The 16,012-nt window shown below is 51.7% G+C and overlaps 1 protein-coding gene and 1 long non-coding RNA gene across 2 annotated transcripts in view; one reads left to right on the top strand and one right to left on the bottom strand.

Moving 5' to 3' along the window:
• Positions 1 to 257: 257 nt before the first annotated feature.
• Positions 258 to 16,012, top strand: part of Med26 (mediator complex subunit 26) — a 35,321-nt gene continuing 19,566 nt past the window's right edge. The window contains exon 1 of the mRNA XM_005409501.2: positions 258 to 613. Within this exon, the coding sequence (XP_005409558.1) occupies positions 455 to 613 (159 nt within the window). The 5' untranslated portion in view covers positions 258 to 454. The remainder of the gene's footprint in view (positions 614 to 16,012) is intronic.
• On the bottom strand, positions 778 to 14,808 carry LOC102027669. The gene is made up of 3 exons (XR_264646.2): positions 14,757 to 14,808; positions 3,346 to 3,392; positions 778 to 2,813 (listed from the first exon to the last, which is right to left on the bottom strand). It is a non-coding gene; the product is annotated as an uncharacterized LOC102027669 (long non-coding RNA).

The following is a 16,012-nucleotide window of genomic DNA, read 5'->3' on the forward strand; positions in this document are numbered from 1 at the left end:
GCCTCCCGGCCCCGACCCCGGCCCCGGCCCGTCCGCCCCTCCGCCGCAGGACGCGGGGCCCTGAGTCCCGGCGAGGGGGAGGGGAGGGACGGCGGGGAAGCAACTGGTGTTCAGGGCAGCGCCTTCCCAGGTCGGGGCAGCCTTCCTTGCCCCTCCCCGGCTGGAAGCCCCTGTGGGGGCCCCGGGTTCCACGCCTGGAGCCGCCGTCGCTAGGCTGTGGGGTCGGAGCCTGGGACGGAGGGTCGGGGGAGCGTGGGGTCCTTCCTGGGTGCCCCTGGCGCGTCTGGCCGGGCCAGAGCCCAGCTGTGGGTGGCGGAGCAGAGATGGCCGGTCACACTTGCACTCGCGCGGGAGCGCGGTCCTGCCCTCCCTTCCCCACCGCGGTCTCGCCGGTGCTCTGTGACCTCGGCTGTCCGGGTTAACTCCGGGGCCGGCCTGCTCAGGCGCCGCTGGGATGAGGCTGCTGTTTGTAGCGGGGCCCCCCCCCGTGCTTCCTCCGACTGTAGATGAGGCTCGCCGTGGTCGCCGCTTGTCCCTAAGGGTTGGGGGGCAGCCAGGGTCGTTTATTTCTGCTGCAGTTGGCAAGGCGGCAGGAAGATGCTGTGACGTCCAGGTATGGAGGCAGCATTTTCTGGCAAGTGGCTGTGGAGAGCCCTTTCTTTTTCTTTCACGCTGGGAACCGAAGAAAAAGTCTTGGTTTTGGCCAGGTAACTCAGGCTTCTCACTCTGGAGGAGCCTTTGCCCTTCCTGTCTCTCAGATGAGCTTGGCCAATTGACTCTTAGCAGGGCGCTTTACTTTGTTTTTTTTTTTTTTTTTTTTTTTTTAATCACTTTGATGGCACAGTCTTGGTAGAAATTGAGGGGCCGCCATATACCTGAGGCTCTGGTTCCTGGGTCATAACTCTTTCCTGGTCTTCAGGTCCATAAGATTGACCTGATGGTAATTGTCTTCAAGAAATACTATTGACGTTTCTGTTATGACTTGGGGGTGGAGAAGTTACAGGCAATGTAAAACCTTCTAGAAGGTCTTTTCTGCATTAGCTGGTACAGGTGCAGTTCCAGGGCTAAAACATTGAAGGATACAACAAGCGATGTGAAAAAGTAGCCTTGGTGACTTCGGCATCTTTCTCAGAGCCAGAGTGTCATTTCTTGACTTTCATGCAGTCACTTCCTTTGGCCAGAATGTGAGAGGTTGCACAGGTCCCTAGTGCCGCTGAGGAGAGCTTTGGGATCAAGAGTCACTTTGTCAGGTGGTCCTGGTGTTGTAGATTACATGGGGCAGTGCCACAGGATTTCAGTATTCGTAAAGCTCCGATTAAAGTTTCTTGGAGTGGGAAACGAAGAGTATCAGGGAACAGACCTTAGTTTCCTGTGCCTTAGGATGTGCAAAAACGTGATATTCACGTAGGCCCACGGTGGTGGTGATGGCATGGAGCATATGTGTCCTGTGGCTTATTTGTGGGGGACTCTAGTCATGGGTTTGGATTGAGCCCTGCCAACCTAGGCATGATGGATGGAGCTGGGAAGTTGTTTCTTTTTCCTGTGAGCGATGAGGAAGGTGCTTCCTTTAAGGGCTGCCCTTATTGGTGACCCTCCATGAACATTGTTAGCACATTTCACAGGAATGTGGCTTTGAGCAAACACCACAACCTCAGAGAGCCTGGCACCTTAGGCTGTCAGTGGTTGCTGGTGGAGGAGGTATAGGGGATGGGATGTCTGCATCTACTGTCTCTCTGGGATGGCTCCAGGCTCAGGTGAATGAAGGGCTGCCTTGCTGGGGTATGACCTCCACCGCTGAGTAATTGACACATATTTAAGATGCTCATGGAAGAAAAAAAATGGGGACAGTGTTGGAGAGCCAACACTAAAATTAAACCTCTTCAGAGAGAAGCGACAGTGAATTGTGTCATGTAATGCTTACCTTTATGGGCATGCAATTATGGTTAACAAACTCAGCTATTGCTTGAAAACTCAGTGTGGAGCCAGCTGACCTAGTATGCACAGTACTGTATCTGAAAAGTTTGGGAAGTAACAGTACAGTGGACCTACTGACCATCTCCTTGCCTGGGAGTTCATGAGAAGAAAGCTTTGTCTCTGCTGTAACTTTCAGTCTCTGGGGTATTTGAATTTCTATAGCAGCAGGCTCAGAGTTAGTAATTTCTGCCAATTCTGTAACAAGTAAATCCTCTACTTTCCTTCTCAAAAAGCAACAAGCAGTTTTGCAGAACAATAGAAGCCTTACCTTCAGTGTGTCAGCCCAGTGTTGAGACTCTCTAGAGTGCAGTGGTCCTCACCATGCTGCCCTGGTCAGTCTCATCACACTGTGGGTGAAGCTGAGGGCTATCTTACTTGTGTGCAGAAATCAGAGGGAGTCCCACACGAAGTCTCCTTGGCAGGTGCTCACTTCTGTGCGCAGGGAGCACTTACTGTCCTCGAGCTGTGCCTCGACTTCTTGGCAGAAGGTGGCCTCCTTGAGGGTGTTGCACTTCGTGTCTTCTCCGTCGGGGTTAGGAGCATTGGTCACATTTTCCCTGCTGGTTCGCCTGGCTGACCCCTGAGAGCTTTCTTGGACTTGTCACTCAGGAGCTGCATGTGAGCCCCGTTTTCTCAAGAAGCTCCAGGGATTGCAGTGCTTCACAGTTCTGGGGTGGATATTGTGATACTGAACTTTGGAGAATGACAGTCACAGGTGGCTTGAGCTTGTTCTCTGTGGAGCTAGGGTGAGTATGGACATCATGTTAGGTTAAGCTGAAGGCCAGCCCAGGGCAGGATGAGTGCCCCATGTTCAGAGCCAGGAGAGGCTGGAGAAGGGCCTGTGGAGAAGAGGGACTTCAGTTGGCAGTGATGTCAGCATCCATGTGCCTGTTGTCGGGCTCTGGAGCAGGGACCTGCCTCAGGACCACTTTCTTCCTACAGTGCTGCAGGTGGTGGAAGCAGGGACTCTGCAGAGACATGTGCAGAAAGGACCTGCCTCCCAGCTTGGAGTAGGTGGCCTCAAGCCCCTCTTCTGCAGAGGGAGACCAACATCGGTACACATACCCAAACCAGGTTTAGCTTCTGGAAGGGTCAGCAGAGGTTAACATGAATTATTCTGGGCTTTGTTTGCTTATTTTAAATGTCTGTGCAAGGTGCATTGTGTGAACATCTCAAAAGTAGACACAGTGTGTGCTAACTGTGTGTCACCCTCCCAGTGTGCTGCTTCCTCCGAAGCCCCATGCAAGGAGGCGTGATACAGAAGCCAACGGCAGAGCGATAGTGGTGCTGCTCGGTGACAAGAGAAGGAGCAGATGCTTTTGTTTCTTACCTACCTGGTGTGAGGTGACTGGCCCCAAGTTAGGGACTTACCCAGACTTACTGCGTGACAGTGCTTCTGACTAAATGCCACCAGCTTGCTGGAGAAAGAGAGAGAGAGAGAGAGAGAGAGAGAAAGACAGAACTTCAGAAGTGGCGTGAGGTGAGGACAGTGCAAGTCACGATGACCACGCTAGTACCCACACCTCATGCACACTTCCCAAGCACTCCTTTCCCTCTTGGGCACACCTGTCAGCCTGGCATAGGGCTTTCATGACCTGGATGTGTTGTCTTGAGGAAGGCTGGTCTACCACACAAGTGTGTGTGAGATTATGCCTCAGGTTAGATCAGCCTGGAGTGATCTAACAGGAGACGGGGTAGATGACCTGACCTGTCTGTCATGGGTAAGGTCCTGGGCCAGACCGCAGTACAGCAACTGCCCACAGACATAGTGCTGCTCAGGAGTCTTGCTCTTGTTTGCTGTATGCTCACGATGACAGCGCTTTGACATTAACTGAAAATGCTACTGACCCAGCATAGAAGATGGACTGTGTAAATTGCACAGTGGAAGCCTGTTGATTCTGACTCTCGGGCATGTTAGAGGACATGGAACCTGAGAACCCTGCCGGTCCCAGCAGTGGCCCAACTCTGATATTCCCATCTTTGCTGTCTGTCCCTTGCCGGGATGAAGGGAAGGAGCAGTGTGGTGTGGGTGACTTGGGGAAGCAAGGAGGGAGCAAGTGTTCCTTAGGAAACTGATGTGAGTCCTTGTTGGTGACTCGCTCTGTTCCTCAGAGGAAGTTGTACTTGATAGCCTGTCCTCCAGAGGTTTCCAGATGTGCCTCAGATTATGTCATCCTGGCAAGAGGTCCAGAGTCCTGGGGGTTTGTCCCAAGAGCACCCCGTGGGAGGGACTTCTGTCTTGGAGATCCCTGGTCTCCTGGACCCATGACGCAGCTGTATGGTTGTGGAAACCTCCAGGTGGTGCGGTGCTGCGCTCACATCTTCTTAGGCAGAGCCACAGTGTGGTGAGAACTAGCTCCAGAGTGGGCTCTGGGGGGTGGGGTGGTTTTCCTTTGAGCCCTACGTGGAGGCTGTCCTGATTCTTCTGGCTCCTTTGGGAGACTGGGGCAGGAGGCTTGCTTGAACTAGCTGTCAGAAAGGCAGCTGGGTTTGGAGTTCAGCAGGTGGTGAATGAGGTAGTATGTGCTCAGAGTGGCCATGCCTCACACCCACACTTGTGTGGGCCTTCCCTTTGTCTTTGGGGTGTGCATGTAGACCCAAAGTCTCGAGGTTTCAGAGTATTCTGCCAACACATTCCGGGTCTTTGTTATCAAAGAAATGTGGTGAAACTGAGCCCAGGGCTCGGCGGTTGACTGGTCACTTAGAGCAGGTGGTTGTGCAGCGGTTGCAAAGGATGCAGACCTGTCCTGGGAAGTGGGCGGTGGGATTGGGGCAGTCTGGCCCCTGTGCAGCTCTTGAGTCCAAATGGGATAGTTTTCCTTCTGTCTTATTTGAGGACAGCTCCAAATTCTTGAGAGCACAATATGGCATTCGAGAGTTGAGAAGGAAGGGTCACCATAGGCAGAGGCAGGCATTCAGCTCTTGGTTTTGTCTCTGGCATGAGGGAACAGAGGGCTGGAAGGATGAGCTGGGAGGGCATTGGCATGGGGAGAGGGAGTATACAGACCTTGAGCTGTGAGAGTCCATGGGGCATCTGGTCCCGAGAAGACCTGCCAGGCCTGATGTAGCATGTGCGTGGGTTTTGTTTCAAGAGAGGTTCTCTCTGTGATGCTGAGGCTGACCTCAGATCCCTGGATCTCAAACAGTGCTCCTGCCTTGGCCTCCGAAGTAGCTGGAACTGCAGACCCAGTCTCGCAGTGTTTGAAATGCTGTTGTACCCTCGGGGTAGCCCTGGGTGTGAAGCTAGGGTATGGGAGGTGGAGGTTTTGGGAGGCAAGCCCCACTGCATTTAGGGGCACCCTGGGTTGCCAAGTGCAGTGCACTCTTCCCCGACCCCCTGTACTTTGTGGCCTCCTGGCTTTCCAGAGGTTCTGTGATTCTGTGTTGAGCCTGTTGAAAGGGAGAAGGGTCATGTCAGGTGACATGCCGGCTGCCCGCTAGGGACTCACATCTCAAGGGCTGCCAGGCAGAGGGGTTAAAGGCCTCTGAACGCTTCTGGAGTTGGACAGTTTCCTAGATCCATCCAAGGGTTGCACACATGTCTTGGTGTGCTCCAAAGGGCTCACTAGAAGGGTCCCTTAAACTTGGGAGTAGCCTGATATGACAGCTGTCATGGACTGAGCCCTTGCTGTGTGCAGTGTTGGGGAGCACCTGGTGCTCTGTAGGAGAGGAGAAGCAGCCGTCTCATCTCTGACAGGGATCAGAGCCTGTGGGTCTGGATCCAGTGTGGGATGACACAAAAGCAGCAGGCTCAGCGGTGGCAGTCCCGTCTCACTCGATCCCAACACCAGCCTGAAAGCTGAGCTCTGTTGTATCTCCTGAGACCTAACCTTGCAAACCTGCCATGGTTTTAAATGTGTTTTGCATCTCTGTCCCTTCCCCATTCTGGTCTTCTGGCCACACTTCTGGTCTTCAGGACCGGACTTTTGCACTGCCTTTGTTTCCAAGGCCCTTCTTGTAGGTACCCCTGTAGCTTCTCTTTTTTGGCATCCTTTCCTTGTTAAATCCAAGACAGTCTCTCCCTGGATCTATTCATTTTTCCAGGTGACAGCATGTTTTTTGTGTTTTTCTTTTTGAGAGGAGGTGTCGCTATGTTGTTCAGGCTGGCGTTGAACTCCTGGGCTCAGCCAACCTCCTGCCTCCCCTCTCCTGAGTAGCTGAGTCTATAGACACATGCCACCGCACATGACCGGGTTGACAGAAGGTCTTGTGGGCCACATTTACAGTGGGGTTGCTAGCTCTTGCGTAGTGAGCCTGCGTTGCTCCCCAGCTATCTGGAGCTTGTGCAGCATGTGAGCACTCAGGGGCTTACTGGTCTGCCTGTGGAATGGGCTGGTCTGGAACTGGAGCTTAGCCCTCAATGAGCAGATCCTAGGTGCTGGTGGTTGTGAGCGTTCCATGCACTTTCAAAACCCATGAACAGCAACTGTGGGATATAGGTACTAGTGAGGAGACTGAAGCTTGGTGGACCTGGGACTGTAAGGGATCAAACTAAGATTGCGCTTGACTACCTGCTGGCTGCCTCCTGCATCACCTGTCAGAGTATGTATATTGAACTTTTTTTTTTTTTTTCATTCGTTTTGTTTTACTTTTTGAGAGAGGGTCTCACTATGCAGTCCAGGCTGGCCTTGTACTCATAGTGATACTCCTGCCTCAGCCTCCTGAGTGCTGTGGTTACAGGCAGCACCACCACGCCCAGCAAGGGTAGCAGTATGCAGCAGTATGTAGAACACGCACGTTTCATTTTCCTGCCTGGGTCCTGAGTCTTACGTTGGTCCACCTGTGAAAAATTTTATGCTGAGAGAGGCGGGAGTTTGTATGGATTGAGTATCCCTTATCCAAAAATGCTTGGAAATAGAAGCATTTCAGATTTTGAAGTATTTGCATAAACTTTACTATTTAGATGTCCCTAATCCAAAACTAATCCAAAACCTTGAAATCTACGCTGATCTAAAATTCAAAACTTTTTCAGTGTCTTGTTAGCCCTCAAAAAGTTGCCAGTTTTTCTGCAGTTTGAACTTCTTAAACTGACTGAGGAAGAGGTGTGAGATGCTGTTGTTTCTGGCTGGCGTCTTTCGCCCTGACAGAGAAGACCACTTGAGCTTAGAGTCCTGCCTGCTGTGGTCCCTGGGGGTGCTGTTCAGATGCCACCTCCTCAGGGCTGAAGTGCAGCTCCAGGATTGAGTGCTGGCCTAGCATGCACAAGGCTTTGGGTCCTATCCCCAGCACTGTACACACACACAGACACAAAAGGTGAAAAGGATGCCACCTCTATGACCCTGGGTCCCATTGGCCTTTTTATTCATGTGAGAAAATGTGACAAATGGACACCTACACACCCAGGTTTTCATTTGCTAAGGCCAGAAAGTGGGATGTGGCTTTCTGTAGGCCACACCTATTGTAGGTAGGCCATTTCATGCAGCCCCTGGTCACTGTGCTGTGTGCAGTGTGACTTGCCACCAGTGGGGAGGTCTGTGTCGGCAGTCAATAATTATGAAGAGGTCTCAGATGTGCTGGGTTCTAGGGCACACCAGGAGCTCAACAGGTGGCCTGGCAGCCCCCTCCAGGCCCTGGTGGCCCCATGCCCCGCTTGTACTTTCAGTATGCTCAGCATACTTTCCTTTCCAGTCACACGGGGCTTGCTGGGCTGCCTCCTGCTGGGCCCTTATAGGGGTTAGAGAGGAGGATGTGGCCCCCCAGTGTGAGCTGGGCCAGGGCTGTCATGATGGAAGAGTCTCAGGTTCTGGTGCAGCAGTGAGAACAGTTCACCCTTTTGACCAGGGGCAGGGTTCTTATCTTTGCAGTGATTCCCCCCATCAGGTCCCTGGGTGGCAGGCACATCCTTTCCCCAGCGTGATCTGTGGTTACCATGGTAGCGAATGGCCCTCCTGTTCTTAAGGCCAACCCTCCTTGAAACCATTTATGGTAAATGCTGTCTATATCTCTGCCCCCTCAGTACATCGTGTGCGGTGCCCAGGTCAGTGGCAGGCAGTCTGGCTTCTCAGCGTGGCCCCTGGGGGCTTGTCACGCTGGTGTGTAGGTGCAGCAAGTGAGAACCCTCACTGTTTCTGCAAGTGGGTTCATACTGTTTCCTTCCATGTGCCATTAGCTGGTGGCCGGCAGAGAGGTGCCTGCCTTCCTTTACTGACTCTGGTCCGTCCTGCTAGAGGCGCAGCTTAGATATGCAGGGCCAGCGTTGCTCAGAGGCCTCCTCTCAGCCGAGGACCAGGTGCTTTCCTCCTTCTGGCAAGGGTCACTGCACACACTTGGGTGTCTCCCCCTGTACTTTCTTTCATTGAAAACCTTCTTTGCCAGGGTTATAGCTCAACGGCATAAGCACTTGCCTAGCAAGCCTGAGGTCATGAGTTCGATTCCCGGTACCAAAAAAAAAAGAAAACCTTGGTTCTGTGAGCCCCCACAAGCAGTTCTTGTGCCTTCTCTGTTTGACTTAGCAGAACATGTTGGTTCGTTTACCCCTAAATCTGGAGCTAGTGTTAGTGCCACACAAGAAGGCCCAGAATAGAAGGGATGTCCACAGGGGACAGCAGGGCCCAGGTAACAGTTGCTGAGGTTGGGGCTGATATCTGTGGAAGGTGCTGATTTTTCTCTGATGTGATGTGACCTGGGGAAGGGTGAACACTGTGAGTTCACAGCATGGAGCTTCGAGTGTTCCCCATTCTGGTTGACCTGCAGCCTGGACTGTATTTGCCTAGAGTCACCCTTGAGTACCTCGTTATTACCGCCTCTTAGTGCAGGTGCTGTTGGCTAAGGCTTCAGACCTCAGTGTGAGTGGGGAGGGCTTAGCATGTTTTCTGTCCTCATTCTCATCCTCTTTCCTGAGGTTTCACTTACTGTCTGGGCTGGGCCTGTGCTTGGGAGGCTACTTGTGGTGGCTCAGGTGACCCAGGCAAGTGCTATGGCTTATCCAGACTTCGGGGTTCTTGAGGGGGACCAGGAGGTCTGGTTGGGACTGATTGTACTGCCCATTTCCTGTTGTCTGTTCCCTCCCCCAGTTAACCTGGGTAACCGGAAACTGGTTTGCACACTTCCGGGCTGCTCCTTCCCTTTAGGTTAACTGAGAGGGTTAGGCTCAGTGATCTTGTGTAGCCTCCTCTTTTGACCGCCCCCGTCCCCCCATGTTTCTGGGAGACTCTTTTGCTGGCTGCCACAGTCTGGCAGTGACAAAAGTTGCCACTTGTTACCTAGGGTTCATCTGTCAGGAAGGGGCTTGTGGATGGGTCCTTCACTGTCCCTCTCACTTTATTTTATTTATTTATTTATTTACCTTTTTTTTTTTTTTTTTTTTTTGGTACTGGTAATTGAACTCATGACCTCATGCTTGCCAGGCAGGCACTGAGGCACTGAGCTGTATCTCCAGCCCCTATTTTTTTGAGAAAGCATCTCATTATGTAAGTCAGGGTGGTCTTGAGCTCACTATGTAGCCCAGGCTGACCTTGAACTCAGCAGCCTCTGGAGTGCTGGGATGACAGGCACGTGTGCCACCATACCCATTTGCTGCTTCCCTTTTAAGAGGGCCTCCTTTCAAGCATTTAAGTTTGTACTTCCAAGGTTGGTGGCTGGGAAACAGCCCCTGAGGCAGGAGCACCCTCCCCCCAGTGTGCTAAAGCTATTGCTGCATTCGCTTATAGTCTTTCTATTCCTTCCACTGGACATAGTTTAAAGTGCAGTTTGGGGTTGGCATTGAATGAGGAAGAACAAGAAGGAGGCTGATATGTGTGTGTGTGCATAGGTGTCATGGATTTCTTCTCCCGTGGGGTGACCAAGGCAACAGCTGTTGGTGTGGACCTCTCTGCTCTGCAGGCAGGCACAGTAGAGAGAGGAGTCCATGTCTTGTTTCCAGTTGGCGACCCCTGGGGCAGCACTCGGTGGTGGCCTGGGGGGACGTGGCAGAGCCCAGGTCTTGGGCCACCTGGTGCATGTAGCAGGTTGTATTTGCAGCAGATGGTGCAGTAGGAGACCTGAGCTCAACATGCGGCCAGCCCCCTGAGGAGACGGGGTGTGGTGGGTGGGTGCCTGCTCCATATGCTGGGGATGACAGGCTTGTGCCGGTGTTCAGCATGCTGGACAGGGTTTCTGTCTAGTCCAGGGTGGGCTCCATCAAACTGGGAACAGGAAGTGGCATGGTCTGCTTTGTCAGTGAGCTGCCCTTGGGTTTGCTCATGTTTGTCACTGTGAGTTGTGGTCCTGGGTCACTGTGCTGTCCTCTGTGCCTGCACTGGGCCCCGGGCTAAGTGCACAGTCCGTGAAGGAAAGGCGCACTCGTACTGTGAGCAGTGCAGCTAGTCCCCTAGTCCCCTTGTGCCCTGTTGCCTTGGCCTTCTTCCCGCTCCCTCCACACCCACTTCCAGGGACACCTGCTTCCCCACAGCACTGCCAGGCTTTCCTGGGTGCCTCCCTGATGCCTGGCTACCAGCTGTCAGCATTGACTCCTGTGCCTGGAGTCCAGGCACCCTGCTCCAGGGCAGGTGTGCCTTCCTTGCTCCTGGCTTGGCACGCAGGGCTGTGCCCACTCCTTGGTGGTGGCGTGAGCCACCTAGGGGCTGCCTTAGAACCACGCTTGCAAGCAAGGTCGGGAGGCTGGGGCCTGGATCTAGTACAGCTTGAGAGACCTGCAACCCAGGTTGGGGTGACTGCTCTGGACAGAGGCTCAGCTCCTTAGGTGGCAGATAGTGAAGAAGTTGGCCTATCCCTGTAGGAGACTTGGACATAGGTGAGTTGGAAACTTTGCTGCTCACTTGCAGCCTTGGATAAAGTTAGGTTTCCAGCCTTTGTTTCCTCAGGAAGTTGTAATGATTGGTGCTAGGAAGGCTGTTAAGAACGGGACATGGCCCTGTGCTTGAGGCGTCCTGGGCACTCATGTCCATGGTGGCTAAAAAGGCATAGGCTTAGTTAGTGGTGAGCACCCTTTCCCCTGCCCCCAAGCTCCCTTGTCTTCTTGGTCTTAGCATCCTGATTTTCCTGAGCGCTGCTCCTCCCTCCAGTCTGTGGCCATTGGATGGTTAGTAACACAGTCTGACCAATCATGGGGCTGGCTCTTCCTGGCCAGTGATTGGTTCATGGATAGTCCTGTGACCCAATCAGAATTCATAAAAGCTGTAACCCTTGGCTGGTGAAGTTGAGGGAGACCTGAGTGAAGGAGGATGTGAGCGGCCTGCTGCTGGGTCTGCTGTGTGGAGGCAGCCTGCTCAGGAATGAGGTAGCCCTGTGGCCCAGCTGGTCGGAGGTGAGCTCTGCCTTGAATGTGCAGCTGAACGAACCTCTGGTTTCCATCTTTGTTTATGCCCATTTGAACTGGCTCTTCTGTCTCTTGCACCCAAGGAGAGTCTAGACAGCATCATCTGAGCACATTGTGCCTCCAGCTGTAGTTCAGGCAGCCTCTCTGCCTCTCCTGCTGCTCCAGCCGTGCTCAGTGAGGGGTCAGTTAGCTGTGGACCTGCTCAGACACCACCTCGATTGCTTGCTGGGCTCTCTGCAGCTCTCTCCTCCCTGCCTCTCTGGGCTGAGAGACCAGAGCACCTCTTCCAGCAAACCCGGGGCCTGCTGTCCCAGGAGAGCACTCGGTAGCATTGTCTTGTGACTGTTGCTGGCCTCCTGGTGTAGATTTGCCCCCAGCACCTCTTTAACCTGTGTCAGTGCCTGTCGTTCCCTCCCTCAGTTCCCAGCCCAGGTTGGCTGCGTGAGACCATTGTTCTTTTGGGGCCAGTAGCCAGTTATGCATGGCAGTGTCTACAGAACGAGCATGGGAGTGCTCGTTTTAAAAGAGAGGACTGAGATGGACTTGATCAGAATTCAGGCTTAATAGGGCTGGGCAGGGCAGCCATTTGGCTCATGTGTTGGTGTGGCTGGTTCCCTGGAGGGTGCTCCCACTCCCGTGATGACTCTGAGACTTCAGCCCTGCAGATCTCTCCCATGGTGTGTGGGGTCTCTCAGAGCCGTGGTGGCATGGTGTGCATGTAGGCACTGAGCCTGGTGGGGTGATGGGAGGCTGCTGGCAGGACTCAGCATTGTGGTGACCCTGTCAGGCCCGTGTGAGTGAGCATGTGCCTCTTCCTTGCAGGGCAGGCACCCCCTTAGAGGGCTCCCTGGCATCAGCATCGAACGATCTTAGAGCAAATCGCTTGATGTTGCCAAGCCTAAGTCTGTTTCTCTGTGACATGAGGCTGGTGGTGACCTTACCTAGCGGTGCTGTCCTGCGGGTATGAGGTATATTGAGAGCCTGTTCTGGTTAATCACTGAGCTCATGAGGGAGCTGCTACTGTGTCCCTGTGTACCTGTTACTGATGAGGAAAGGAATTGGGAGGCTCTCTTCCCAGGGTCACATGGTTGGAAGCGGATGAGACAGGTTTCCCCATCAGTGGTGAATAGACCTGTAGAATGGAAGTTCTGTTCTCAAGTCCGGAAGGCCTAGTTTTGAAAATGTATTGGCCAGCCCCGCTTAAAAACCAAGCGTCTGACCTCCTTGCTGTATAAGGGTTATGATTGCCTAGGGACTTTTATCCTGGGTCCATAACTGAAATCTTTGTAAAACATGAATCCTTTTTTTTCCTTCTGGTGGTACTGGGGATTGAACCCAAGACCATCTCATTGAACTGCATCCTCAGCCCTTTTTTATTTTTTTGAGACAGGATCTTGTTGAGTTGTTAAAAGTATCCAGGCTGGGTTTGACCTTGTGATCTTCCTGCCTCATCCTTCCAGAGTGCTAGGATCACAGGTGTGTGCCACTGCACCTGGCTCATCATCAGTGCTGTGTGTGCTCCCTTGTGCTAGGAGTTGTGCCAGTTTGTAGATGATGACTCTGAGGGTTACTGACACTGAGTCAGTAGCTCAGCACTGTGCGGCTAGGAGTTGTGAGCCCAGCTGTCTGTCCTTAGAGCTTTTGCTGTCATCATGCACCAACTCTCCTGTCCACTGCAGGGAGAAGGAGGGAGCCCAGAGGTAGTGTCCCCACGTTGGATGATGCACTGCTGGCACCTGGGGTTACCTGTGCCTCGTGCAGAGCTTGAGGTGTACTGTTTTTTCCACGTGGGAAATGGGGAAGGAACTTGTGCCTGGTGTGCCCAGCTGAATGTGGCTTCTCTGGTGTCTGTCGTGAGAGCCCTGAGCTGTGTGGGCTGCAGGTGGGGAGATGTTCTCTTGTCGAGGAGACAGTCTTTATTCAGTCCTTAGTTTGAGGGTGGAGTTTAATGTCAACTGGAGAGCCTCAGTGCTCTCCACCCTGGCAAAGAAAGCCAGATGGAGGGAAGGACAAGTAATTAATTAGTACACAGGCGTTTTGGAGCTAGATTGGGGTTCACGTCACTGCAGCTCAGCCTCAGATTGTGTGTCCTTCAACATATCACATTAAATGTTTGCACATCCCTGTTGTCCTCTATAAAGGGAAGGCAGTCCCTACCCCATGAATATAAACTGCCCCAGAAACACTCAGGGGCCCCTCTCTGCTTTTCAGGAGAGTGGGCGTTATTCCCAGGGTGAAATTTTAGACACTGAACTTGGGTTCGCACACACTGTTCTTTCTCAGAGCTACTCTTCCCTTTAGTGGCAGCAATGAGCAGTTACCTGACAACATTGCATAATCTTACACAAGTCTAAAAGCTCTCTCGAGGGAAACCAGGAAGAGAATAGTTGTGGAACAAAATCAAAGACTTCAGGAAGGAAAGGCACATTTCTTTGGAAAAGGGTCTTAGGTTGGTTTTCCTAGACTTTTCCAAATCCCTCACTGCATTGGCACGTGGGAGGATCAAAATATAAATGTGTGTGTGTGTAAAATTGTGTTTAGGAAGCCGCATCCTTCCAGTATGAAGAATATACTCAGAATTCAACAATCGCAAGATCTCAGAGACCACAGACATGCTTAGAAAATATACCTTGCACGCCACCACGTGGCAGTTAAGCTGGACTGGCTGCTGGATGCCCCTTGCTGTTTTATGTCTCCACCCCACACCACCATTCTGGCTGGAGCTCAGGCACTGTCACCCTTTCGGAAATTATTTATGTAGCAAGAGACATAGACATGTTCCATCCTTTGACCTAGTGTTTTTACTCCTGGAAATTTATTTACAGATGTGGGCTGATTTTACATACTAGTGTTAATGGACATACATAGTCACATAATCGTTGTTCACATTATTAGTTAAGCTATGTGGGAAAAGCCGAGGACCCTGGTGTGTCCGCAGCAGTGCATGGCAGAGCCATGGGGACAGACTCAGAAGGCTCTGTGGAATGGGAGACAGGCTTGCCATAGGAAGAGACACACCCGGGCAGGGGTACCTGGTGGGACGGGAATGAGAACTTTGGGTAGAAGATGAAGCATTTGTGTTGCGTGGGGCCTTGGGAATGGGTTGTTGCCCGGGAACCCCCTCCCCCAGCCACTCCATTGTTTTTTCAGTTAAATCAGAAAAAAAAATAAAAGTCCAGACTGACCACTGGGCCTGAGGAACACCCCAGAACTGTGAGAGCAGTCCACTTCTCCGGCAGGACCTGGGCAGTGGTCAGGTCAGGCAGGGTTCCTGTCCTGTCCTTGTTGCGTCTGTTTTTTTTTTTAATTGTTCCAGGAATCGAACTCAGGACCTTGTGCTTGCCAGGCAGGCGGTTATGCCACTGAACTATATCCCCAGCTGGTGCATCTGTCCGTCATCTGTCCTAGCCACACCCAGGGCCTCCCCTCCTCAGCCGCACTCCCCCTACCTACCTGCAATCCCAGAAACACCCCCCACACGTATGTTTACCATGAGCCCGGCCCATCTCCTGCTGGGAACACTCACCTCTGGCCTGGTCCAGACTCAGAACCGGCTCACACTGCTCAGTCATTTCCCATCCTTCCTGCTCTTCCATCACCCGTACAGTAGACGCCTTGCTCCTCATTGTTGCAGTCTGCGATGCAACAGAAGGTGAACAGGTACATCTTTCCTCACCACCGTGACTCCTGGCCTGGGGTCTCAAGTCCAGGCCCCTCCCACACCAGTGACAGCCACACTTCAGACCTCTCCTGGCCACCCATGGTCAACTCCATCCCCAACATCACAGCACCTGCATGCAACCTCCTTCATGGCACAACACACAAGGGATGTGTGCTGTGTGCTGGGGCAGCTGGGAGTCAGACTCGGGGGAAAGCACACTCAATAACCTCATTTCATATAATTTGTGAGAAAATTAGGTACAGAATATTAGGGAACATTAAATGTTGAACTTACATGAAACTACAAGAAAATATTTTTGTAAAAGAAGCGTACTTATATTTATGAAAATCACATATATGTTATGGGACTTGCTTTTGTGTCTGTTTTGCTTGATTTTGATAATTGATGTGGAGAAATTTTGATGTGAGGTGATAAAAGTTAAGCTTTTTTTTAAGTAAAATGTTTAAAAATTTGAGTTGGTATATGTAAATTATCCAGATTCTCCCCTGTATCATTTACATGTAGTGTTGAAGTACAATAATGCAAATGAGTTTTAATTACATTCAGACTTTATTTCAAGCACTTCAGAATAATTAGTTCTGATTTACATAATCTGAATACTTAGGTATGGGAAGTGATGCATGGTAAACATTTCACAGTCCATTCTCCAGAAAAAGTAATCAGAAGGAAGGGAGTACGTGTATATGCACGTCCATAGTCATCCATAGTGGTCCAGCCCCATGACCTTAACACCCAGCCTCCCCATCCATTGCTGTGGTGGATGTGGCCTCACACATCCTCCTGTGTCCTCCTACAGCATTTTTAGGGGCCATAACAGTGGATGTGCCTTGGACACAAGGACATAGTTGTGATACTCTACAGGGTTGTACATGTTCAGCACGTTTTTCCCCAGTATTTTTGACCTAAGTTTGGTTGAATGCATGGATTTGGAACCTGAAGAAAGAGAGATCCAAGTGTATTCATGTAATTTTATAGATTTTACTGATAACCAAAGACAGGTAGCATGGAATTTACCAATAATACTGTAATGTACCATGCTCTTTATTGTCAATGCTATGTAGCCAGTTCCTTCTAACCAGTTGCTTTTATTTTCGGTAAGT

Source organism: Chinchilla lanigera, unplaced genomic scaffold, assembly GCF_000276665.1.
Source record: "Chinchilla lanigera isolate Chin_1 unplaced genomic scaffold, ChiLan1.0 scaffold00123, whole genome shotgun sequence".
Taxonomy (NCBI): Eukaryota; Metazoa; Chordata; class Mammalia; order Rodentia; family Chinchillidae; genus Chinchilla; species Chinchilla lanigera.